This window comes from Neopsephotus bourkii, unplaced genomic scaffold (genome assembly GCF_033783945.1).
Source record: "Neopsephotus bourkii isolate Nb327-2 ecotype Australia unplaced genomic scaffold, CSIRO-AGI_Nbou_v1 NB_107, whole genome shotgun sequence".
NCBI classification, from domain to species: Eukaryota; Metazoa; Chordata; class Aves; order Psittaciformes; family Psittacidae; genus Neopsephotus; species Neopsephotus bourkii.
This window is the reverse complement of record NW_026900624.1, coordinates 1,728,235-1,755,237: the sequence shown is the minus strand read 5'-3', so window position 1 is coordinate 1,755,237 and position 27,003 is coordinate 1,728,235. Positions and strand designations below refer to the sequence as shown.

General features: G+C 39.6%; 1 protein-coding gene across 1 annotated transcript; it reads left to right on the top strand.

Annotated features, from left to right (window-relative positions):
- The first annotated feature begins 1,258 nt into the window (after positions 1 to 1,258).
- DYRK4 (dual specificity tyrosine phosphorylation regulated kinase 4) lies at positions 1,259 to 26,536 on the top strand. The gene is made up of 14 exons (XM_061357755.1): positions 1,259 to 1,615; positions 5,740 to 5,823; positions 7,180 to 7,329; positions 10,485 to 10,620; positions 11,819 to 11,982; positions 12,318 to 12,454; positions 13,187 to 13,327; positions 14,731 to 14,869; positions 17,234 to 17,315; positions 19,119 to 19,295; positions 20,443 to 20,499; positions 21,052 to 21,181; positions 25,456 to 25,601; positions 26,041 to 26,536. Exons 1-14 carry the CDS (start codon positions 1,592 to 1,594, stop codon positions 26,286 to 26,288), a joined length of 1,815 nt encoding a protein of 604 aa, XP_061213739.1. The 5' UTR covers positions 1,259 to 1,591; the 3' UTR covers positions 26,289 to 26,536.
- The last annotated feature ends 467 nt before the right edge of the window (positions 26,537 to 27,003 follow it).

Below are 27,003 nucleotides of genomic sequence, written 5' to 3'. Positions count from 1 at the left end.
ATTCCCACCTCATATACCTAGCACAGCTGGTTGAAAGATGAGCACTGACTGTTATTAGCAAACACCAGTAGTGACTGCGGTGGTGCTTCATCTATGTAGTACATAAATGTGATCTCAACAGCAGACTGCACTGAGAATTTCTACTATCACAGACCTATATTTTCACAGAATATATGCCACACACTATATTAATTAATTCCCTTCCTGTGAACCTTAGTGAAAATTGCTCTGAAGTGCTTAATATACCTGTGGGAGAGAAGAGTTGAGTGTAACTAGCTGTATGTGCTCACACGTGATGGTTTGTCTGTATACGTTTGTGTGGGAGTGGTTTAACTAAATAGAATTGATGTGTGTTTGTACTGTTTGTGTTCCAGCACATGGCATCTCCATGCATTGCCAGGGCTAAACCTGCCCTGCTGGTGTGACAGTCTGGTGTTTTGGCCAGTGAATGAGAAGTTTCTCTTGTATGGGAGCACTAATACAAGAGAGTTGCCAACAAAGCCTGGAAGAATGGAAAAGTGGGAGTGACGGAAATGGGAGCGATGTGCCTTTTAATAGGTGTACCTCAGCAATTATATTAGGTGAGGGCATTGCTGGAGCACCATGAATACAAAAGAACAGCTGTTTGTCCTTTGACTACACTGTGAAAAGTGGTGCTCATTTGAGGCACATCCGTAAAAGTGGCAGCCTTCTAGAACAGAGTCTGTGGGTGAGAATGTACTTCTTTGGAAACCCTGGTTTCTGAGTGGAAGTAGGACTATTCTGGTTGTCAACAGATTTAAGACCAGCAGGGAACATGCCATTCCTTGGCTGTATGAAGGAGGAGAGCAAATTGTATTTTCGGGTTTAGATACTCCCCTAAGATAGTGGGGGGGTTTAGGGATGCCTCCGTAAGTGCTCCATCACACATACAACACCCATAAGAGGAATAGGAAAGACAGGATGGCAGCTAAGCTCTGTTTCAGTACCTACACCAAAATGAAAGCTTGTTTATCTCACAGGGCAGAGCAGCTCTGCACTGATGCCAACAAGAACCACTGACCAAGGTTCCATAATTTGGTCCTCAGTAAATGACACATAATGTCCAATGAGAAATAAACCCTTGAGGTATTAATTTCGTTTCCCAGGTTGGCTGTCTTGGTGAATAGATTTAGCTCACTGTATAGCAAGGTTGCTGCGACAAATTTTGAAGAGATACAAGTTCAAGTGTTTTCTGGTTTCACAAGCACATGAGCTCAGTGAGAAAGAACAGACTGAGACGGCAAGGAGAACAGCCAATCCTGTTATATTTGTCTTTCTTATTACTGACTTGCCATGATAAATATGGAAAATTATATTTGGCTAGAAGGAGGCTGAGAAGGGAACAGATGGCCACCAAAAGAATACTAGAGCAGCTAATAGTCACTGGCATATTTCCGGGATAAAAATTTAAATCTGAAGCCAAGCAGAAGCACTATCCATTTTTCTCTGATCAGGGTACTGTATGAAACTGATCTTGCTATGCTCTGACTAGATGAAGGTGGGCTTCCTGAAATGCATTCGCCGAATGGAATAAACAACATCTATCCTGCAGTTAACGGCTCTTGCAGTTATGCTGACAGAAATAGTTGACAAGGTGGGAAAAGTGTTTATGTTCCTTCTGTATTTTGAGTGTGTGAGAGTGCGTTTGGTATGGCTTTTTAATATATTGCACGAACTAACACCTACATTGCATTCTCTCTATGTAGTCTACAGTCTTGATTCAGTTTTGAATACAAAGAGATGACAGTGCCCATTTAAATGAGGAGACAATGGAGTCTATATTTTACATAGTTGTGCATTTAATGATTTATAAAATTTTAATGTGTTTCTGATTTCTGTGGTCAAGTGGGTACTGAAAAAAATGGCTAGTATTTTGGGAATTATGAAAATGTGTCACAGTTTCTGATTTTGCAGAATGCTGTATGCTCGGCTGTAAAACTCCTTCTGACTGCAGACTAGGTAGTAAATAATGACATCATTCTATTTCTTGAGTGACTGTTAGAATTAGCAAGGTAATACGTGATTTGAAGGGCTGGAATAGTAGGAGATGAGAGCTTGGGATTGAAGTGCAATATTGCAGCTGTAGGACAGGTTGAATGCTATAGGAGTAGGACAGCCAGGAGTGAAATGCACTGGGATAGTAACAGTTGATGCAGCTTTAATTCAAAGTGCATCTACAAGAGTTAAACCAGTCATAACAGCTCAACTGTAGATCCCATCTTAGATGTACAGGATTATGCTAGAGCAGCAGCGGGTGGGTCATTTGAATCAAGACCATTGTCCCTGTCACTGTGTGGACTAACTGGTCAATCCACCCGCTCAGCCACCAGCAGCACTACTGTAAGCACAGATCAGTTTTTCCATGGATAAAATATTATGGCATTCATTTATTTGGGGGAATGTTAGGAGAGTTGATCAGTTATTGTTTTTGAGGTGTTTTGAATATATTTCCCAAAGAGCACTGAAGAACTATAAACCCTTAGTAAGTGGGTTTGGAGAGACAAAAAAATCACAGATTTCCATGATTAAAAAAAGGGCACAACCATGGCCTGATGGACTGATATTTTTGCACTGTAAAAGGAGAAATGTCTGTCCCAGTATCTTGTTAATCTTTGCCCAGTGAAATGGATTCCAAACTCCGGCAGCAAATGTTGGAGCTCACTCAGCCTGTGTCCTTAGCTCTTGCTGAGTTTTTAAAACATCCTGTGAATTGAAGTTTATATTCAGTATATATTTATATTCAGTTTATATTTGGTAATGTAGGCATCACTACATACCTATTCAAAAGTATTGCTGAGAAATAAAATGCCATTTTGGAATGAAGACTGCAGCCTGTACAAGTCTGTGAAGTCCACGGTTTCTTTGGCTTTCAGTGATAACTGCTGCTATCTAAAATCCTGGCTTTATATTGACTTGTAGTTAGAAAAGCACAAAGTGTTTAAGAAACTGTCTTTAAATTGTGTGTATTGTTTTCATGATCTCCCAAAACTGAAAATAAAGATAGCTGAGAATAAAGTGGGGAAAAAGCATACCATGCGCTAAAATTAACAGTCTTATTAAGAGCTAGGTTGATATGTTTAGTACAGTTATGAATGTGGACCCCACACTCACCTCCATAACAAATATGATTCTTTCTTCAAATGCAGGATATGTAGTTTGCATGTGAAGTGTTTGTCTGTAAAAATCCTCTGTCACTGGGCTTTCCATAGATCATCTATGCGAATTCACATTGAAGTGTAGCCAAAGCACAAGTATATTTGGTGCACTGGGCAAAGTATATTCTGCTATATATGTATATTCCTATGTAGGAATGCAGTAGTCCAGTGGTTCCCTTCTGGGGGCATTTGTTGTGGTGGCTCTGGGAACGTATTGGATTTACAACACATACTTCCTTACCCCCTGCCATCAGATCTCCCGTTTCAAAGATGGGAATTACTATGTCCTGCAAAGACAGGTCTTAGTACCTTTCCCTTTCCTAATGTTCTCCTCTGCTCCACAAATATCCATGATCTTTCCTTGCAAGCTGTACTGATTAACATAAGGCTAAACCCAGAGCTGTTGCTTTCAGCTTGCTCTGTATCTGAAGTTTACCGTTTAAGCTTGAAGAATGACTTATTTTTATTATATTATTTTATTATGTTTTTTCTTCTCACAACTTTTCAAATGAAAGCAAAAATACCTATCATGAACACTAACTGCACTAGTTTCTAGTTGGTCTGCCTAGCTTTAGTGGTGTCTTCATGATTGATGGTGAGACAGTTGAACCTGCGTGTCAAAGGGCAGCATTTCCTTCATGTCATCAGTTAGATTTGTACATAGAGTTTTCTCTCCATATTTTCTTAGGATGTATCTTCTAGAGGTCTCTAATCTAACCACATCTCTAGGGATGGAGAGCCCATAGCCTCTCTGAACAGCTATTCCATGTTAAGAGAGCAGCATGTGTCAGAGCCATTGTACGTGTCTTCAGCTTGATGCGCACATTTGTAGCAATGCTGATGTGTCCTGGATATATTGAAATCACCATACATGTATGGATCAGTTTGTATATAAGCATCCCTCACCCACTACAGGTCCTGTAATATATATGCATCTTATTGGCACAGATGCAGCATTGTAATCTGAATTGTCCCTTCTGCTTTCAGGCTCAGTCAGAGGCAATTTCAGTGTGGCTAGGCTGCACCATGGCAGATGTTTTATGGCACCAGCCAGTACAAAATACGTTGAGCATACTCCTCCAGTATTTAGGCATATTTTCAATTGGACTAACTGTAAGTCCATGACAGAGGCTTTTAAAAAGTGATCCTCTGGCACCGATACTGGCACTTTATAGACTAAAAGTCATTGCAAAAAGCAAAGACATCATCAGGTAATGTGCCCATTTAAGACTCTGTGACAAGTACAGGCCATGGAAGCCCTGGCTGTAAAACAGATGAAGAAGAACACCATATGAAGGTAGGCTGAGAAAGTTGGGGCTGTTCAGCCTGGAGAAGAGAAGGCTGTGTGGAGACCTCATAGCAGCCTTCCAGTATCTGAAGGGGGCCTACAAAGATGTTGGGCAGGGACTTCATTAGGGACTGTAGTGATAGGACAAGGGGTAATGGGTTAAAACTTAAACTGGGGAAGTTTAGATTGGCTATAAGGAGGAAATTCTTTCCTGTTAGGGTGCTGAGGCACTGGAATAGGTTGCCCAAGGAGGTTGTGAATGCTCCATCCCTGGCAGTGTTCAAGGCCAGGTTAGACGAGGCCTTGGATGATATGGTTTAGAGCAAGGGGTCCCTGCCCATGGCAGGTGGGTTGGAACTTGATGATCTTAAGGTCCTTTCCAACCCTAACTATTCTATGATTCTATGCTGCTTTATTTAAGAGTTTTTAATCTGCACCTCACATCTGTAGGATAATTTTTGCTGCAGATTTCTTATTTGGAAACCAAAGTTCCTTGCTCCAAGTTCCTCTGCCCCTAGAGAAAATACTGTTGTTCTGCAGCTTCTGAACTTCTGTAATGGAACTGATGTGTCTACTTGGATAAAGATGACTTTTTGACTGTGAGTGGACTGACATTGTATCTCAAAGCCCAGGGACTAGGGAGCACTTTTGACCAAACCCAGTGGGATTCACTTCAGTCTAGACAGCAGAGCTCCAAGCTGTGATAGCCACAGAGTTCTCAGTATCTACAGATTTCTGCAGTTCACGATAGTCTGTTATTGGACAGAAAGTGCTACCTTACAGTGTTAATCTTTATAAAAGAACCTGCTGAAACCACCACCAAAATCTTAAATATGACGAGCTGCTTAGCACTTTTCACATGTTTCTTTTTTTCTTTGTATTTATTGCTAATATTACCTGTCCATTGGAACCAATGGGTTTTTTTCTGTATCTCAGTATATTTCAACACAGCTGTGTTTTTATTAAATCTGTACCACAAGTTGAATCAGCTTCGTGCTGCTCTTAACAACAGATGGACGCACAATCTACCTTGTGAGGCAGTTCAAAGCTGTCCTTCCAAGCAGGCCCACTGTTGGCTGTTGAGCACATATTTAGAGATGGCAAAAGCCCCCTCTTCCCCTCCACTGGCCACATGGGCATATGAAGCATGCTGAGAGGCATAATGGGCAAAGCAAGCCGTCTCTGCATCTGCCCACAAAACAGCTGTTTGACTGGGAGAGGATTATTTTTATTTTCCAGAACCATTTTTATTAAAGCATCATTTCATGTTTGCAGTCTTCCCATGTGGATGCATTTTCTCAGTCTCAGCTGACTGTTCAAGAGAGAGATCATCTGGGATCTAATAGAGTCTTCCATCAGGTATGTGACTCTTCAATTGACTTTAAAAGTATCTGAAGGCTTGTTTTCTAGGGGGCCCCTATAATAAATGAATCTGAGCAGAGGTAAAACCTTTATTCCCTGATCTCTTCCTTTTCCCCTGTAGCTGTATGACTTTCTGTCCCTAATACCTGTATTTTGGGTTTGCTAGCTGTTCGGTAGCACTTAAGACATTACTTATGTCTACTCACTCCTGTTTCTTCAAGCTTTCATAAAAAGTCCACTGGAATAAGTTCTAAGGTTTTAAAGACTTTTCCATAGTATTGGAAAATAAAATTTATTCACTGAAGTTGGTTGGATTGAGAGCTTTGTTTCTTTGCTTTTCGATGAGATATCAAACCTCTTTGTTGTCAAAAGCTTGACAAATATGTTTCTATCCTTCCCTGATGACGAAAATGTCACAGACTTGTATGTGTTGTAGCCTTAACTCTCTAGTCTTTGTTCTGCTTTTGATGATGCATGGGTGATCAGTTTCAGATCCATTTCAACCTTTTTTTTTTTACTATTGTTCAAAGAAATAGTCTACCACAAGAATTTTCTCTGCTGCTGAGAGTGTGATTTCTCTCACTTCGGCATCAAAGATTATTAGAGGTTCTAGCATTCATACGACAACATCCTTAAATGACTGACTTTAAAGAATGAATGAAAAGAATTTAAAGAATGACGAAATGTTTTGCAAATAACGAGTAGGAAAAGTCTAAAGGAAGGACTAAAAATCCTGGAGTTTCAAATTAGTATAAGCCTTTATTTTTCAGTAAATTTTACACAGAACTTGCCTTTCCCTCACCAGCAAGCAGTACAAAGGGGCCTAGTCAAAGCAAACTCCATGGGAAATGAGGGGGAAGGAAATACTGAGAAACCAATGCAGGGAAGACCTTCTCCCACTGTCCCCACTCCTGAAGTTTGGTAGCGGCCCAATCCCAGTTTCTTTTCTACCATTGGGAATAGCTAATGACATTGCCTTGCCATTTACAACTCATTCCTTTTTATTACCCTACATATGCTTTATTTTCCCCACTCAAAGGAGTTCTGCTGGAACAGCTCTTTAGTTTCCAAGACCAACTGCCTTTTCCATCTGAAGCAGTCCTTGCTTTGATGCTGAATGGAGGTGTCCTTGTGGGGAAATTTTCATGCCCTAAAATGTGCCAGGTTGCCTGATTCCCTGGACAAACTTCTGCCCATTAGTACAGTGGAGCTGCAGGAGAGTCCATGCTCTTTTCCCCTTTGCCATTAGGTGTCAGAAGTGAATCATACCTGTTTTCCAAGGTTTTAAGTCCTGCATTACAGAGAATTGCTTTTTAGACTGCTGTATAATATTTACTTATGCTTTCTATTTAGAAAGTCAGTCGTGGTGTTTTTTCCCTCCCACATCTGGAAGGTCAAGCAAAACATGGTTTGATTGCAGACACTGCAAACCCTCTCCCCCTTGAAAACAGCCTGCCTCAGATAACAAATAAGAGCTTGCAGAATGTCCTCTCCTCTATTCAGGTGAGTTGTAAACTTGTAAACAAGTAATTAAAGTTGTAAACTTGTAAACAAGTAATCTTGTGTTTGCCTGGTAAATCAGGTTCTCTCTAAGTACAGCTAAGAGAGTGTCACAAGTGTGTTTGTGTGGGGGAAGAGAGAAATAATGAAGTGTCAGCATTTGCATCAGTTTCTATTTCCAGCCTTAAAGAGAAAACAAAAGGAAAAACTGTAAACAATCAGATGGATTACTTACCAGCACTGCTGTATAAATCTCCAGATACTTCCAACTGATTAGTCTGTATCACATCGCCTGGATTCTTCTTGTCTTGGCAACCATGTGCTGGTTATTTGAATACAGCTTTTGTACCCTCCTAACACTGAGGCTGATCTTTTGTGTCTCCATCCTGCCCCAGTCTTGTGAGTTATCAGGCCTTTCTCAAAGGATGAGAAATTATAAGTAAATTAAGGAAGCATTTAGGTTGGAAGGGTCATCTGGAAGACATTTAGCCCAGCCTCCCACTACAAGCAGAGCAAACTTGGAGCAGTTTGCTCAGGGCTTGGTTCTGAGTATCTCTAAGGCTGGAGAGTCTACAGTTTCTCAGGGCAACCTGTTGCAATAGTGAACTACTTTAATGGTAAAAAAGTGTTTCTCCTAATATCTGATCATCATTTTCTGTGTTGTAACTTGTGTCTATTAGACACATACCTATCTTTTCCTAGAACCATGCACCTCTGAGAAGAGTCTGGCTTTGATTTCCCTATACCATCCTGTCAAGTGACTGGACAGCATTAACATCACTCCTGAAGCTTCCTTTTCAGCAGGCTGAACAAGCATATTTCCTGCAGCCCTTTCTTGAACATCATGCTCCAGGCTCCTAACCAGTGTGACCTCTCCCCAGAATTCACTCCAGTTGGTTAATGTCTTTCTTGCGCTGGGAAACTCCAAACTAGACACAGTACTCTCAGTGTGGTCTTACAAATGCTGAATAGAGGGGGAGATCTCTGGCTATCCTCTTGCTAACAGAATGTGTTTGGCCTTCTTTGCTACAAGGGCATGCTGCTACCTCACGTTCAGGCTGTTGTCAGACCCACGTTCCTGCAAAGCTGCATCCTTTCTGTTGTCCCTCAGCCTGCCCTGCTCTATGAGTATATTCTGTTCCAGGTAGAGGACTTAGAATTTGTCTTTGTTCAGCTTTAGAAGATACCTGTAGCCTCACTGACATCCCTTTGGACAGCAGCCCTGCTATGGTCTGCAGACTTGGGGTGAACTCAATCTATTGTCCAGGCCATTAATAAAGACACTAAAATGTTCTGGCATTGGTATTGATCCCTGATGGGTGTCACTAGTAACCAAATGTTACTAACCAGTCCTTGGAACCTGACCAGCCAATTTTCCACTCACTTATGCAGTTCATATCTCACTGTTTGGGCTTCAAGCATACAGTGGGAGACAGTGTCACAGGCCTTCCTCTGGACTTGCTCCCACAGTTTCATGTCCTTCTTTTGTTGAGGACACCAGAACTGCACCCAATACTCCAAGTGAGGTCTCACGAGAGCAGAGTAGAGGGGCAGGATCACCTCCTTCAACCTGCTGGTCATGCTCCTTTTGATGCAGTTCAGGATACAGTTGGTTTCTGGGCGGCGAGGGCACACTGAAGCTGTCTCATGTTCAGTTTCTCGTACACCAATAGTATGGACTATGCTTATGCTTTTAGAAAATTGATTTTGAAGAACAATGAGCTCTCCTGATTTCCTTTGCCCTCCAGGGCAGTCTTCCGTGGGTTTATGATGAGAAGGTCCCTGAACAAGTCCAAAGGTGCTGTCCTGGATAAAAGGGCTTGTAATTCCACTTGTCTCTTTTCTCTGAGGATTTTAAACCCCACAATCACATGGTCACTGCCTCCAAAGCTGCCTTTTCTTTGATCTTCACATCCTCAACCAGCTGTCTAGCGGTGCCTCTCAAATCACCTACACTGAGAACAGTCCAGAAATCTCCCCAAATGCTTTTGCCACTTCAATGAATACTGGGGAGACTGAACTACCCCATCAGTACCAAGGCCTTTAAGTTATGATGGCTCTTCCCTGCTGTGCCTAATTCAAACCTGTCTCTTTGCAATCTTGCCCTACTTCATCAAATAGATTCTATTTCTCCTCAGCAGTTCTTGTTCCTCATCTTATGTTCATAGAAGCCATAGCCCTCTCTGTAGCTTCTGCCAGATCCACTGGATGTTTCACCTCTGCTGAGTCTTTTCCCCTCAATGAAGGGATTGAGGAGCACATGGCCTGGGACACCAAACCTTACATCATTAACCTAGAGTACAGTCTCCTGTCTCCTTATCTGGTGCTCTTCTGTCTCCAGCCCTTCATCATCTCTTTGTGACTTGATTCTGCAGTCTGTGCTCTGTTTTCCCATTCTGGAAACCCTGAGAATCTTCATGTGCTGTGATCCTGATCATCTGCTGGTATAGGTGACGTGTATATCCCTTCTTCTGCAATGTCTTCCTTCTAGTGCTTCTGAACCCACATGTTCATACCAGTCTTGGTGTTTCTGTTAATACATGTGTATGTGTGCAGACCCAAGCTGATGTACTTGCAGTTCATAGAATCATTGAATGTTTAAGGTTAGAATGGACCTTAAGATCATCTAGTTCCAGCCCCCCTGCCATGGGTCAGGTGGATTCAGTCCTGTGAGTTGCACAAGCAATCTCAAGGATTCTAGCACAACTCTCCAGCTGATGTGCCCACATAGAAATCTGAGGTTGATAATGCCTATTATACTCTCTTTCCTGCTGTCTGTACTAGCATGTGGGTTACTGCAACTTAATCAAGCCATAGCAATTTGTAAAACTTACAAAAAGTGAGAGCCCATTTATTAAATGAACCTGGAAGATGAACTTCCTTCTCTTATTTAGAGATTTCCCTTTATGTGGTCCAATAACTTCTAGTGCTATTGGCACAATTAGCTCTCTGGGTAACTAGGGTGTTCTAGTCCCAAACATGCTTGTTCTCTCTCAGCACAAAATTGACATAAAGATCACTGAACAAACACCAAATAGATAGCTTGCAGCTTTGTCTTTGGGAATGTAGAATTTTTAAATCTGGTTTTGTATATATTTCTATAATTACAGATCAAACAAAATTCACCTTTTTGTTTGGTTGGTTTTTTTGCTTGGCAGGAAAACGGAACGCAAGGAAATTTTTCACAATTTAATCTTCCAGACAGTCTTCCTGAAAGTGATACCAGAGCTCAGACAAAGCCATCAGAACCGGAAAGCACCACCATCACTGTCAAACTGCCTATGACAGCTTCAGGTAGAATATAGCAGAATTGAGGTGACAGGCTGCCTGCATTGATAAAGAGTGTATGTAGTCAGGACACTCAGTGACCAAAGGCCCCATGCTAAATGGTCACTGAAATACTGAACAAACTATTTGGAGGACAGGGATATGGATGATTTCAGGAATTTCCAAAAATTCTGCTTGGGGATGTACACAATAGGAGAAGGAGTAGACTAACACAAACACATAAATGAGAGAAGTATGCATTATACAAAATAATGTAGGTTTGTCTAAGGTTTATGACAGAACATGTAGGTGATAGCGCTATTTTGTTAAAATGATCAAACACTTTTCCCACTTGCTTGCAGCTGTGACACTTTTTATCTCTGTGGGCTAAATTGCATTTTGGGAGTTCTCAGATCTAGAAAGTTCTGACAGAGTTTATCTGCTTTTAGAAGGAGTCTAGGAATAATAAAAAGTAGTGGCCTTTTGTTTTGAAATGATTTAGCATCCCTGCATTAGTGGATTACGATATTACGATCTGCCAGCGTTTAACAAAACACCCACATGCATGCCTAAAGAACATGTTTTGTAATGCTACAGTCTGATTATTTATCTAGATTTAAACGATGCAAGTGGAGGTGTGAGGGAAGCTCAAATGTTTCTAGGCAGAAAGAATCAGAACTAGGGCAACAGCACATTTGTGCCTCATTTGATTCCAAATCTGATGCATCTGAACTTCCTTGACGTCTTCTATCACAAAAACCCCTTTGGTTAAGTAAAGCTTACTGCCATTCTTTTAAATATGATGATCAAACCAATAAAACCATCATTTTTTTTTTAATGAATGCTATGAAGCTTGCTGAAGCAGATAGGCAACATACAGGATTTTCAAAAATACCTAGGTAGATAACTTTGCTCAGAATCAAATAATTTGTACCTGAGCTCTCTTAAAAGTCTTGCTGACAGGTGATGAATGCTTTGCTGCTTTGACTGCTTTGGACATAATACTGTAAGTCATAAAAATAAAAAAGAAACATAAATTTGTGCAAAATGTCAGTGCTGTAGAATCATAGCAATGTTGTTCGAAGGGGCCTCTTAACAGTCACCTACTCAGCCTCCTGCTCAGTGGTGTGCTGTACTGTAAGATATTCCACGGTGAAAGCAATTTGCCACCAGGTTTCCAACATTTTATTGATTGTTGGTTTTACATTCTTGTTTTTTGATTTAGAAGCCTTGAAATATTTTAGAAACCATTTAACAGTCTATGAGCAAAAGGAAATTCTCAATTACACGGAGCTATGGTTTCTTGGGCTGGAAGCTAAAAAGATTGAAGGTTTGCCAGAAACCCAGAATAATAATTGTTATGATGATGAGCATGGTTCCTACTTAAAGGTAAGTGGAAAAACTATGGTATTCAGTTTCAGCTGGATAAGTTTGTAGTGACTGTATGCCAACTCTTAAGTGATATATGTGAGATAAACGTTGCTTCTAGAAGATATTCACATAGTGAAAACATCAGTACCAATCACTTTAAAGCTTAGAAGAGAATCCTAAAGAGAAGCCCACTTTGCAACTAACTTGGGATTGATTCAAGGTAGGTGGATTAATAAAGCATGCACTTGGCATTTTCTCTGTCACTCTTGTTTAACATAGACTTAACATGAACTACTTTAAAGCCTGATCTTTGTAATAATATTTGAGTCTGAACTGTTCATTTTCCTTTGAAGGTTTTACATGACCATATTGCATATCGATATGAAGTGTTGGAGGTCATTGGGAAAGGGTCATTTGGGCAGGTGGCTAAATGCTTGGATCATAAAACCAATGAATTAGTGGCACTGAAGATAATAAGGAATAAGAAAAGGTGAGACATCTGTTGACTTTAAACCAGTATATTCAACTCTGTTATATAGGCAGTGACAATCTGGGATAATATGAACAAGGCAAAATCAACCCCCCTCTACATCAGATCAGCCCTGCATGACTGAGAGCTGAGAGCCTACATTTCCCCCCAAGACTCAAAACCCACATGAATATGCTGGGATGCTCCAATCACTCATTTTAACACAAAACGTTCTACACTATGGTCCTAACCAACCTCTTCTTATTATGGGATTGGTTACAAATTTTCAGTTGAGTCCAGCTTGAACCAGAGTCAATGAAGCAGATGGGAATGAAGAATCAGAGCTGTTTAGTTTTCACCATCAGTGAACACTAAATGTAAGGGTGCTCTTCAAAACTATCTTACTGTGATAGGTGTGAAATGTGGCCTTGTTCAAGTAAACGGAAGCATTCCTATGGACTTTGAAAGCACTAGGATTCTACTCTGGATGCTAATTTGAAACTTTTTCATTAGAACATTTTTTCAGACAAGTCAAAAATAACTATTGTTAAGTGTTATGTAAGGCCAGTATATTTAGACAAGGAAACCAGCATAATGAATCAAAGTTACAGCAGTTAACGGGTGAATGGTAAATTTTTAATCAATGTCTGACATGTTGAGTTTACAGAAAGATCATAGTGTTCATAGCGTTTGTATTTCTACAAATGCTTGACTAAGTTAATGTTATCATTCCTATGTGATGTGATATTTCAGATTTCATAGCCAGGCTTTAGTAGAAGTGAAGATCCTTGATGCTCTCCTAAAGAAGGACAAAGATGACACTCACAATATCATCCACATGAAGGAATACTTCTACTTTCGTAATCACTTCTGTATTTCCTTCGAACTGCTGGGGTAAAGTATATTTTCCTTTACACAAATCTTAGGGAGCATTGTAGATCTTCCGCCTTACAAGCATTAATTTTTATGTCTTCTTCAGAAGAATTTGCAACTGTTAATGTTACAAGAAAGGAATACTGTCTAAATACAGACTGCATAACTGAGCCTTCGTTCACCAAAGGTGAACAAGAAAAAGCTCCATTCACAGGCTTCACACAGATAATGACATGATCCATCCCTTATTTTTTTGTGCTGTATATCGAAGTCTTCTTCCCTGAAAGACCTATGGGGAAAAGAGTAAAATAATGAATGCAGGACTGTTAAACCTCAGGGCATGTAAATACAGATAATATTGAATAATTTAAAAATATAGCTCTTTCCTGCTTTCTATGAACCTGTGGTGCAGGACACATCTTAGGAGGAATTTTGGAGAAATTATAGAGAAGTAAGATCATTTTATTCACCAGCACCCTTATAATCAGGGCATCAATTTGGAATCATGGAGGTTACCCACAGTTCCCCATCCCTTAAACTGAAGCCCCCATTGCTGCACATGTTACAGTCCTTGCTGAATATTCATTATTGTATGGAAGACTTAATCTCAAAGAGACATAAATTCACTGTGTTGCTGCTTGTCAGTCTGTCACTCACAGACACACAAACACAAGAGTTGACTCTTCCCCTCCACAGAAGACACAGACCACTCTTTTCAAAAAGCTACTATGGAAACTCATAGCAAAACATTCATGGGGTCGCTGGAGACCAGCCCTGCTGTGGTGTCACTGGAGTCATGGGGTCCTGGGCTGTAAGCAGCTGGGGGTAACCCCAGGCTACTAGGGAGAGTCATCAGGGCTGCTGGTGCTCCGAGTGCCTGCGTAGCATTGCCATGTTGCAACGTTACTTAATCACCTACTGAAAGGAGCTAAGATACAATGGTCACAGGAGAGGTATAAAAACCTAACAAGACCCAGCTTCACAGGGGTATTTATCTAGAAGCGTTTACTGCTGATTAATGACTCTTTAGGTGAAAAGGATTTATACAAGCTGCCAAAGCAAAGACAAATGAGGGCAAAAGGAGACTGAAGAAAATTAATTCCTCTCAGTTCCTGAATGATAGTTGTTCTTAGTGAAAATCAGCACAGCTGCATAATACAGCACCGAGTTTATCAAGCAAGCAAGTCACTGACATTATGTCTTTAGATCTGGAGGATCAGGGAGGCTTCTGGGCATATTACATGCAGAACAGCATTCTCAAGGAGGAAAAGAGCTAAGTTATTTTCTTCTGCTTGAGTCCTTCCTCATGTACGAAGAGAGGCTAAATACTCTCTTGATACACTGTAAGCAATCATGCCTTTAAAAATAAGTTCCCTAATCTCTTTTCTGCTTTCTGTCTTCTTCCACCCCCACAACCCCCGCAGAATAAATTTGTATGAGTTGATCAAAAAGAACAATTTCCAAGGTTTCAGTTTGTCTTTAATTCGACACTTCACTCAGTGTGTGCTGAGATGTTTACAAGTGCTCTACCAGGAAAGAATCATTCACTGTGATCTGAAGCCTGTAAGTACAGTTATTTCATAACCTGTTATTCTGCACAGAATACATTAGCTTCCATTTATTTTTTATTGATTGTGAGGGAACTCTCAGAAGAATCTTTAAAACCCAGTAGGCTATTTGTACTGAAGCTATAGTTTACTCCAGACTGTGTTAGTACTAGACCCAAGTAACTATTTCCATTGATTCATTTCATTCACTGCAATTACTATACGAGTTCAGCTGGTTGCCAAAATGCATGAAGATATGAATCAAATTCAGGCAATAACATTTTGCTTAAAGAAAAAAAGTACTTGTGAAATTAAGTATTTCAGTATAAGGGACATTATAATTCAAGGAGATATGGAGATATTCACAAGGCATCTATTTAAGGTTCTCCCGTTAAGTCTATTTAATTTTATATACGGAACTGTAAATTAAGCGGCCTAGTAGATGGCAAAGGAATTCTACAATACAAAGTTTAGAGTGCTCACCTATTTCTGGAGGAACATCTGTGATCCAAGTCCTGCTGCTATATCTGCTAAGCATTCATGCTAGGTGAAACATTTCATTTTCCTTAATCACCAGTCTAAGATTTATCAAATTTTCTGAAATTTTCTAAGTATTTTAATTCTATTTTAATTTTGTGTGAATGTTTCTCTTGATTTATTTACAAAACTGCAAATGAGCCAGTAAATCAATAAATTAATCAGCTCTCCAGTAAAAATGCGAAGGATGAAATTCTGCTCTCACTTTGCTTAATATATGTTGACACAGAATTCTGAAGAGTCACATGCGGTCTGTACTCATTGTCTTGCCAACATCTTTGCCAGATCAATTTGCAGTGAGAAGTGAGATTTGCAAATAGCTAAAATATCTGAATCAGAAACAATTAGCCCAAGGGGAAATCTGTTTTCAGGAAGCCACTGACAAGGAATGAGGTTGGCAATAACAACAAGCGTATTTAAATAGAGTAATATATTAGTGAACATCTAATGAGTTTGCTAAAAGAGAATTTTGTTCTCATTCTACAATTGTACAGTTTTGTGAATTTATGTTTGAAACTCACATCTGTTACTCCATCTGCCTTCTGTGATATATCTAAATGTAATGTAGCGTATGAAGTTTCTCTGGACTAGGTAATTAGTCATTAGCATTAGCTAGGTAATGACTAATTACCTAGCATTACCTGGATTAATGCTAAGTAATCACTGCCCCAGAACCTGGTCTTGCAGTTAACCAGCTCCCTTGCGCTGTGAGAGATTTAGTATTAGAGACAGAGTTCTACCATAAGCATGAAGGGCAGAGGGAGGATACTTCTTCCTGTAACAAGACCAAGAGCACTTTGGTAGTGGAAGTCAGTCCTTGCCTTGACTTTCATAGTAGCAGCCTCTCCCTGTTGTCACACAAAGTATTTCCTAATGAGCCTACTAATTAGCTAAGAAACTATTTTCTCATTATTTGGCATCAACCTGAGAACTGCTCAGTGCTTCAAAGCTTTGACATATAATAACTTTAAAACTGGTTGATGAAGGTAGCCATATCTCCACTGAGAAGTGGGAAAGACTGCATGGCCCGAAAGAAGTCAAAGAAAACCCTGATTTAGGTAGATTTTTAATAAGGATAAAAGTCAGCTATGCAGAAGAGAGCTAATAGGCTATGTTTACTCATTGCTGCAAATATTCCTGAGCTAGCTGTTTAAGAATCAGTTCTTAAGCTGGAATTACAGGGAATTGCAGGCACACAGTGCTGTACCCATCTGCACCCAGCTAATAATCCATAAGACCCTACCGTTTCCATCCATCACTTCCTGGGGATCCCAGAGAGCCTTTCTCAGTGGGACCACACCATTGTGAGATGGAGAGTGGTATGCTTAAAGACAGTCTGGAGAAAATTGAAAGCAGTGGATGGAAAAACCGTGAAGCACTACTTATTCATGGGCCAGGAGCTTTCTGTGCTTACAAAAGGATGGTTCTGGTTAATATAGCACAGGATACAACCAGATGCAGTTTGCCTTTTAGTAGGTTAACAAATAATGAGGTTTGTGGAGCGCACTCTACTCACACAGCAAGCATTCTTGCCGGCTGGTACCTTGATAACACCACACACTGCACAGTGCAGTGGCTTGGATTGTATGACGCGGACTAGTCCTTGTCTAGCTAACCTTCAAACTGGGTAACTCCACAAATCTTGCCTCTTTGGTTAATTTCCCATTATTGGATGCTTACTCATATTACCAAATACATTCCCAAGGAAGTTCTAGTTTGAAGCTTTCATGAATGCAGAGAAGTGTAAGCCCGATGTGTTATGCATTGATTACTTTCCAAAGTGTTAATTAATCTAATGTGGTGTTAAAACCCCTTTTTCCCTATGATTCTTTTTTCTCTTTAGGAGAACATACTATTATACCACAAAGGCCAAGGCTCAGTTAAAGTTATTGATTTTGGATCAAGCTGCTATGAACACCAAAGAGGTTTGCAGAAAAGTCAAGTTGATGTAATTTTCTTAATAAGCTTTCTTAATTTTGAATAATGTGAAAACTACTTCTTTGATTGAGCAGATACAGTGACCTATGTCCTTAGTTAGAATCTGATGAACTATTCAGCTACTGGTGGTAGAACAAATACTAGTTGGAGACAAATATTCTATTGCCATGCTTTTTCTTCATCCCAAGCCTGATGACTTGAGATCCTCTATTCCTGTTGAAATTGGAATTTCATTTTGGAAGAGTGACTAGCTCTTGCTAATAGGCATACGAGTATAATCTCAATACTTCACTTAGCAAGGAATTTATCAGGTGCAGAGAGCCTTTCTCAGTGGGATGGTTGTGTTATCATTGGTACTTTTTGGATTAATACAATGGGGGGAAGGGAAACTATGGTTTTAGTCTAGAAAATCTAAATTTGGTTGTTTGTTGTTTTGGGTTTTTTTTAATCAAAGATTTAAGTAGACTGTGCAGGAAGTAAGAAAAACCAAATTAGTAGAAGAGAAATGAATGAATAAAAATTCACCTAATAATAAATCTTAATATTAGTAGACATACTGTAAAGCAGGAATTATATCATCATCAGGAATGCAAATATTATCTGTTAGAAAAAAAAGCCAACAAACACAACAATGAAACCCAAAACCCAAGAAAGAAATCTGCACTGCATTTCATTAACTTAGAAAAACAAAACTAGTCTTGTATGGCTCATATTTTTCCTATGAATTATGGATATTTAAGCTGAGCCAAACTTTTTCACCTATATTTTGGGATTCGGACCACTAGATTCAGACCACTTGCATCCCAGTTTTGTAGGAGTGTGTAATCGTTTTAAGTTTGCCCGTATTTGAGTAGAAGGTAATCTGAGATGCAGCCTGAAATATTTGGGTATTGACAAACTGAAATGCAAAACAAGTGAAAGGAAAGATGGAGCACGACTGAGGAGACAGTCAGCTGAAAAGAGAATTGGTTCAACCCTCAAAGTGGTATCGGCTTAGAGAGTGGAAAGCAAAAAGTCAACGATTTCTTTGGAATGACAAAAATCAGACAACAGTTGTGCAGTTGGTCAGATGCACAAGGGTGGATTGCCACCATGGAATTCTCTAACTGTACAGATTTGGAGGAATCACATATCATGCAGCACTTACTTTTCAGGGTGCTTTCCTTCCAGAAAGATGGAATGTGGGATGCAAAGAAGTGCATAAATAAAAAGTGATGATCAGAGAGGTAGGAATAAGAAAATAACAGAAAATAACACAGTAAGTGCATTTAGTTGTCTGAATGACAAGAGACAAAAGAATTAAAGCTCTCACTATGATGAGTCCTAAATTTGGAATGAGATCTTTTGACATCTGCTCTGGGTTGGTAATGCATTAATAGGGAAATCAGAAGGCGGTAGATGTTCCTCAGGTGTCAGTGAAACCAGTATTTCCTACAGTGCAAGCCTGTAATAATGAAAAACTGTTGGTTGATAGAAGGCGAAGGAAGACCTCCAGATAGGAAAATGACCATGGAGTAAGTTGAATCAGTACTAGTAGAATAATTTCCTCCAGTGAAATTTGTTGAACAATTTCCAGATAGAATAGTGGAAAGTATATTACCCACTGGTTTTAGGATGGGATTAGAAAAGGTTTTTAGAGCCTGTGTGAGCAACTCCTTAATTTTATCTAATGGGTAGAGGAGACTTATGATGCCTGAACATGTATTTCACTTTTCTGTGAAGTCTGGAATTTATATTTCTGTCCCAGTTATGATATTTTGCTTCTTGTCTAATTTTCTGTTTTGATATAGTGTACACCTATGTTCAAAGCCGGTTTTATCGCTCACCTGAAGTGATTCTTGGTCATCCTTATGCTATGGCTGTTGATATGTGGAGTTTAGGCTGTATTATAGCTGAGCTTTACACAGGCTATCCACTGTTTCCAGGGGAAAATGAAGTTGACCAACTTGCCTGCATCATGGAGGTAACTTTTGGGATTATCTTTCTAATTGTATATTCACCTGATAAACTACATTGCCAGAAACAAAGAAATCTCAATAGATAATGAAATATAATTGGCTATAGGTTGGCCACTTAGAGGGAGTTTTATTATAGAGCCAAAGAGCTCTTTGAGATGATGGGTTTTAAGGCAAATCTGTTATTTCCATTTCATGTGCCAAACACCACTTTGCACACTTATTGTTTTGCTTTTGAAGGAAACATATTTTATTCTGGTCAGAATTTGCATGGAGAAATTAGAACAGAAGAAGTGTATCTAAAGCGAAGAAAAAGCAATCAAAATGATAGTCATGAACAGTCTCCTCTCTTAGAAATCTAATATGTGTTAATTGGATCAGATGTCTTTAGTCCAGACTCCTACTGGGAAAGAGATTTTTGCTAACATTTGAGTAGTCAGCTGTAGCTTTGTCTAGAGATCTTGAAAACTTCAAAGTCTTGAGTAGAAACCCATTGGGTGGCCTGCTCAAGTGCTGCTCTACTCTCATGGTGAAAAAGTTTGTCCTAATAGTTACCCTGCACTTCTCAAGCCACAGTTTGTGGATGCTGCCCCTTCTTATACTGTCTGCACATATCAAGGGGTTTGCACTATCATCTTCATGTTTTTCAAAGAGTTTTAGGAATGTGCTGTAACATCTCCAACCTCAGATCACCTACCCAGTGCAAATCTTAGAATAGGTACAAAACTGAAAGCAAATTGCTCAGTTACTCCACACCAATCACTAAAATGCAACCTGACACTGAACTCAGCCCCAAGTTCTGATCCTTGCCATGTTAATTTGCGCAAGACTTTTAAAAGACAGCATCTCTCCATGTTACCTTCTACAACTGCTGTCATTAACAGACATGTGGTAGTGAAGATCCCAGTATTATCCTTTACAAGATCACATTTCCTGTGTGCAGGCAGCTTTAGGGAATCGCTTAACTCCTTCCACAGTAAATGGCACAAGAGGAAATGGTTTGCAGACATTTCACAGTAAACTGTGGCATTCAACTTCTTTTCAAATGGAGAGTGAAATACCACCTCTCTCCTGATGCTTAGTATGGTTAATATACTTGTTAGGTACGTTAATGACATGAGGAGTAACTTCATGAATTCATTTTCTATGTTGAAGGTACTGGGTCTTCCACCAGCTGATTTTATCCAGGCTGCATCAAGGAAGCGAACATTCTTTGGTAACTGCTTCTGATTGTCGTTGCTGGATTCCTCCCTGCTAGTTAATCACTAGTTAGTAGCACCAATAAGGATCAGGGCCAGATAACCTTGGCTAATTCTTATCTAACAAAACTTTTTTCAGAGAGGTACTGGGGAGAAGCAAAAGGGTGACATGAAGCTTACAAGTGAACCTGTCGCTTTCCTCTTCTTGTCTTAGGGCCTTTCATTGCCAAGGTGATAGAGAAGGGGTTGAGAAATCCATTCCACTGTTACTGCTTAAAAATGCTGCTCAGAGGAAGATAGTGAGCTTTGGGAACTGATATACATTGAGTTCATTCCTTTATGTATAATTTGGGTTTGGAAATTACACAAAAGCAAAAAACCACGGCATAGGATGCAGTCTGTAGGATGTGTACAATATTGTTTGCCACAATGCTGGCAGACTATCAGTCCAGCAGGGCAAAACCAGAGTTAGTGGGATCGATATGGGCACTGTTTTTGCAGCTCTTAAATATTTGGTGAGGGTATATATCATATTTTTTTGAGCATGTATTTTTTATATATATTTTAAGATTCCAAAGGTTTTCCTAAATCCATAACTAACAGCAAAGGAAAAAAAAGATGCCCAGACTCCAAGGATCTAAGCACAGTACTGAAAACCAATGACGCTGGTTTCTTGGACTTTCTTCAAGGATGTCTGAGGTGAGTTCTTAGTTTTGACTTACATGCAGCAAGCTAGTTCTGACTTTGCTTTCATTCTATTCTTCATTTAAAACCTTTGTATCTGTTGGGGATTTTTTTGGTAGGGTGTTTTGGGTTTTTTGATTTGGTTTGGTTGCTTTGGTTTTGTTTTCTGTGGTAGCATTTGCATAACTAGTATTATACATAGGTTACTCCAGAGAGAAATCATTGCACAGAAAGCCTATATGGGATTGGTCTAAGGTACAGAAGAGAGCTGACATCATCCTGTCTAAAAGCAGATCTTCTGATGCTGAACACTAAACTCCAAAAGCAATGTGTTTTACTCATTGAGAACTTTTACAGTTAAACCTTTCTGTTTTATCAGAAAAGGTTCATTCAGATAACATAGATAATGGTAATGCACTGTCCCAAGGCAGTGTGCATATGGAGATGAAGGTTTGGTTTTGTACTTAAATCTAACTCCTGCTCCTGTGAGAAAGTCTTCTTGTTTCCTCCAGCAGAAGTTATACTTGGAGCTGACATAGGTGGCTCGAATGCCTTTATGGAATTTTCTGTGCTAGGGCTTGGAAATGGCAATCAGATGTTATACTGTAGTATATGAATGAAAACAGTTCTGCTTCTTTGAATATATGCTTACAAAGATCTTGCTCTGCATGCACATTCCCTCAGATGAGGTTAGACTCTTTTTAGTTCCACTATACCATATGCCTCACCCTTAGCAGAGGATAAAAAGGCATTCAGCCATGTTTCCAACCCAGAATCAGTGGTATTGATTGCTTCCTCTTGATTATAGTACTTAGTGTGGAGAATTACTTAGCATAGTTAGCACAGTGTTACCTTGTAGTTTGTATGCTGATTTAAGACCTTCTTCTCATAGTTATAGCTATTTTTCACTGATAGCAGTGGCATTTCACATTTCAAGAATTAGTTGATAAACTGTATTCTTCTATTCTCTTGTTTGGAATAGATTTTTATAAGTCACTAGAGCTCAGAGTGTGAAAAGAGTCTAGCATGTCTCAGACCCTATCATTTCTAGGTTAAGCTGTTGACTTTAGTCAAGGATTTTGCTGCTGAATACCTAGTATGACAAGTTGTACACAGCTTTTTTCTTAAAGGAAATAGATGATTTTCACATTTTTGTATGTTGCTAAATGCAGATTGCATGTAACTGTTAACAGCCTTCAGGCAAGGTAGAAATTCTCTATACAGAAACTTTTTACCTAGTATCACTGAATATCTTAGCTTGGAAGGCACCTCTGGAAATCATCTAGCCCACCCTCCTACTCAGAGCAGAGCAAACTTGGAACAGGTTTCTCAGGACCTTGCCTGGTCAGGTTCTAAGTATCTCCAAGGATGAAGATCCACAGCCTCTTGGGCAACTTGTTCCAAAACTGAACCTCACTCATGGTGAGAGTGTCAGTGGCAAAGTGCCTATGTGTTTGAGTGGGGGAAGAGAGACATGATTTAGTATCACCAGCATGTCATCTGTTATCACAAAATAAATGGCACTTTTCAATAAATGAAGTACTGTGGGAGAAGCTCAAACATCTTCATGTTTATTTTCCAAGGTGGTCATGTTACTAAAGCATTTTACAGGGTGGGAGCCCACAGACCCTGCTGATACAGATACAGCTTGGGCAGAGAAGAGATTCAGAGCAGCCCTGCGGAGAAGGACTTGGGGGTGCTGGTTGATAAGAAAATGAACATGAGCCAGCTTCAGTGTGCGCTTGCAGCCCAGAAAGCCAACCGTATCCTGGGCTGCATCAAAAGGAGCGTGACCAGCAGGTTGAAGGAGGTGATCCTGCCCATCTACTCTGTTCTTGTGAGACCTCACCTGGAGTATTGTGTGCAGTTCTGGTGTCCTCAACATAAAAAGAACATGGATCTGTTGGAACAAGTCCAGAGGAGGGCCACAAGGATGATCAGGGGACTGGAGCACCTCCCGTATGAAGACAGGCTGAGAAAGTTGGGGCTGTTCAGCCTGGAGAAGAGAAGGCTGCGTGGAGATCTCATAGCAGCCTCCAGTATCTGAAGAGGGCCTATAAGGATGCTGGGGAGGGACTCTTCATTAGGGACTGTAGTGATAGGACAAGGGGTAATGGGTTAAAACTGAAACAGGGGAAGTTTAGATTGGATATAAGGAGGAAATTCTTTCCTGTTAGGGTGCTGAGGCACTGGAATGGGTTGCCCAGGGAGGTTGTGAATGCTCCATCCCTGGCAGTGTTCAAGTCCAGGTTGGACGAGGCTTTGGGTGATATGGTTTATTGTGAGGTGTCCCTGCCCATGGCAGGGGGTTGGAACTAGATGATCTTAAGGTCCTTTCCTTTTATATATCATGATATCATTCTTGCTTTACAATAACTATTCTATGATTCTATATGAGGTGCTATTTTATTAATAGGTCTTTTTGCTTGGGAGATGGTTAATAATGGGGTTTTACTCATCCATCAAACTAAAAGACTGACCATGCAGGAACGAACTTCTGTCTGGTTGCCTTAAATACTAACCTTTTGCACAGGTGCACTAAGGCTTTCGGGATGAGCTTGGATTCTAACTTTTATTCTGTAGTGGCAGCAGAAGCTGGCCTCATACCTTTTCCAGTGTTACCTCTGTCTTACACAAGACTAATACTTTTTGTCATTTTTAGCGCTGACTGTAGGTTTCTTTCTAGCAGTTCAGTAGTACTTTAACAAAGAAATCCATATGGTTACATGATAAAAAGAAAATCAACCCTCTCTGTTTCATGAAGAGATTGCTTTTCATGTTCTCATTTTGCTAGATTTGAATGAATCATTGATCCATTTTGTTTTGCAGTCTGAATCATAACATTTAGAAAATAGTTTCAGTGAATCAGAAAAAAAACCAACAACCTTGTGAACAAGTATCTCCAGGTCGCACATTAAAAATGTTGCGTGTTGGGACTGTTTAAATTTTCAAAGGAATGAAGTATGGTTTGAAAAGAAAACTCTTTGGAGACAAAAAGAATTGAACTCTTTTGTCTTTTTTGTTTGCAAATCTGTGTCTGTCCAAAGCAGCTTGATACATTTGCCATAACTTCACAGATAGATAGTTTTGTTCAACTTGTATATAACTGTTTTGCAGATGAAAACATCAAACAAACAAACAAAAAATCATTCAGCTTTTGTGATGACAAGAATCTGTTTTCCTACATTATTTCTGTACAGCTCTGAACAGCACTAAGATGAGACAAATCAGAATGTAACAGTCTGCAACTGATACAGAGATTTGTAAAAGTATTAGGACTGACAGTAACACAGTAAGAATGGAAAAGTACTTGTGTTTGAGCACTGGAAAAAACAGCAGAAAAGGTGTTGAAAGAATGGTATGTATTGGTAATGAAGGCCATTGCTCCGAAGTAAAACTGGGGAGCATGTTGTCTGTCACAGCCAGGAAGCCTGCAGTCTGGTGAGACCACAGCACAGTGACAAATGTCAAAGCTCATAGCCACTGCATGGCGACAAGGCTGCAGATTATCACATATGCTGTTCATTTTCATTTGCCTGTTAGCCTGAAAGGAAAACAAACATATGTTCCAAAAGGAAAAATAGATCATGAGTAGCTACCTTGCCTAACATTTATGGAGACTGAAGTTAGCAAGGCTCTGATCTGAAGGAACATGCCCAATGACTTGTGATGATGGCTCAGTAGCTGACAGTACTTGTCCTCTGTGTGACGGACAAGTGCCCTTGTCCAAAACACTTGGTACCTGTGAGTATGGGGGTGTGAGAGCTGAGTAAATGAAAACAGTGAAAACATAAAGTCAATGTAGAGATTTTGCAAAAAAACCCAAAATCAAACACCACCTTTAATTTCCATACTAAGATCTCATGTGAGTTTTGTTACACTAAGTCTCTACAGTAGTTTCAGTGCAGCTAAATTAGGGAAGATGTATCTTTTAGTGAGTTATCACATGTCTCATTTATGTTGTCTTTTTGGAGCTTGCATTGACAGAACGTGAAAACCACGAAACAAATATTCAGTAGGGTCTCTACCCTATTAACACCTTGAACTGTGTATTAAAAATGGTTTGATGCTGCAGAAGGATTGATCAGCAAAGCACACAGTGCTGGAGAAAATAAAAAGTTTTGAAGGATGGAAGAGATCAAATAGGATTTTTCTTAATTTTCAGCTAAAAATCTGTTTCAGAAATATGCTCATGACCGGAATTTCAGAAGATAATACTGAATCTTTTGGCTTAAATTAATTTTCTGTCATAAATAGTTCAATAATTATTTGTCTACCACGGATTTAAGGTGGGAACCTGACCTGCGCATGACTCCCGATGAAGCAATGAAGCATGCGTGGATCCAGGAACCAAAAATATACAGAGCAAAACAGAATTCAAGAGTGCTGAATGATGTCTCTTTCTCTACACTGGAAAAGAAAAAAGAGAATATTCGTAAGCACGTGCTACCTGGAGAACTAAGTGCATTTATATCAGTGTTTGGTATTTCTTTAGATCTGAAGTAAGGTGAGGTGATAGTACACAGTGTGCAGGTAATGGATGGTCACTGGAATGTGGTGGTTAGAGCCACTCTTTCTCACTTCTGTAGAAATGCATTACTTATGTTTTATAGCAGCTGCCAGCAAGGAGTCTGGCAGTCCCAAAGATTCACATAGAAAGATCTTCTCCCTGCTGACAGCAAAATAACAATTGTATCTGACGCCCCATTATAATGCACTTCACTTTCAGAGGAAAAGAATGCACCAGTGCTAGTTGTAAGATCCAGAGAAAATTTTGAACTGTTTTTTTCTTTGGTGAATTTGTGACAGTCGTGTTTACCTGCTGCTAAGAGCCTGCAGCCTTACCTTATTATTGTATTTATTTCTTTTTACAGAAAATATCTGGAAAGATATGGCTGACAAAGTGGAAACTGAAGTGGAAAGTGAACTGGCTGAAAGACTGACTTCTACCGTGCCCTCCGCAGGCACAACAGAAAATGATTTGCAAAACACAAGGAAACATGTTCTTCCAGAGAAACATTTGGAAACCCAAATGGAAAAGCCTGTAAACAGTAATCAAGTAGAACACAGTGGTGAAACAGTTCTTCCAAAACATTCTCTTTTTTTCCCACCAATTAAGTAATACACTTCACAAGTGATGATTACTTCAGTTGCATACCTGTTATATTTTGTAGGTATTATTTGTACTCAGGAATATAAGCTGTATCTGTCTGTACATGGGCTGTGCACATTGTAAGTATATTCAATGTTCATTTTACCCTCAAATAGTCCAGGCAAGCAAAACGGAATTTGAAAACCGTTTCTTTTTCTTATCTATATCTTTGTGATCAGAGATTCTTCACAACCAGCAGCAATAAAATGGAGACTGTAGAGGTGGAGAGTGGCTTATTCTTCATGTTATAATAGACTTCTGAATTTTAGGTTTCCTGGATCTAAATGAAAGAATGCATTGACTGAACAATCTGAATCCTTTCACTTACTTCAGCATAAATCAGCAATAATTTATGGATAGGATTACTGGATTTACTTCTATATATATAAAAAAAAGGAAGATAAATCAAACACAGCATCTTCACTTTCCTCCTCTATCTCCTTCTTCTTTACAGTGAAGCACTAGATGGAAACTTGTCACACCTTCTTAGCAGAAGCAGCATTTAGAAATGCAAATTATGTTCTTTAGCTCTTTAGCAGCAGCAAAGAAGAGTGGTATTCTGGGCCCACTGCTGCAGAGATTCCACTCAGTATTCATAGCAACGAGAAGGATGGATTAAAGCAAGCTGTTTCGATTCAGGAAAATTGTCCTCCATGGAAAATTTAACTTAACTCTGAAAAAAAAA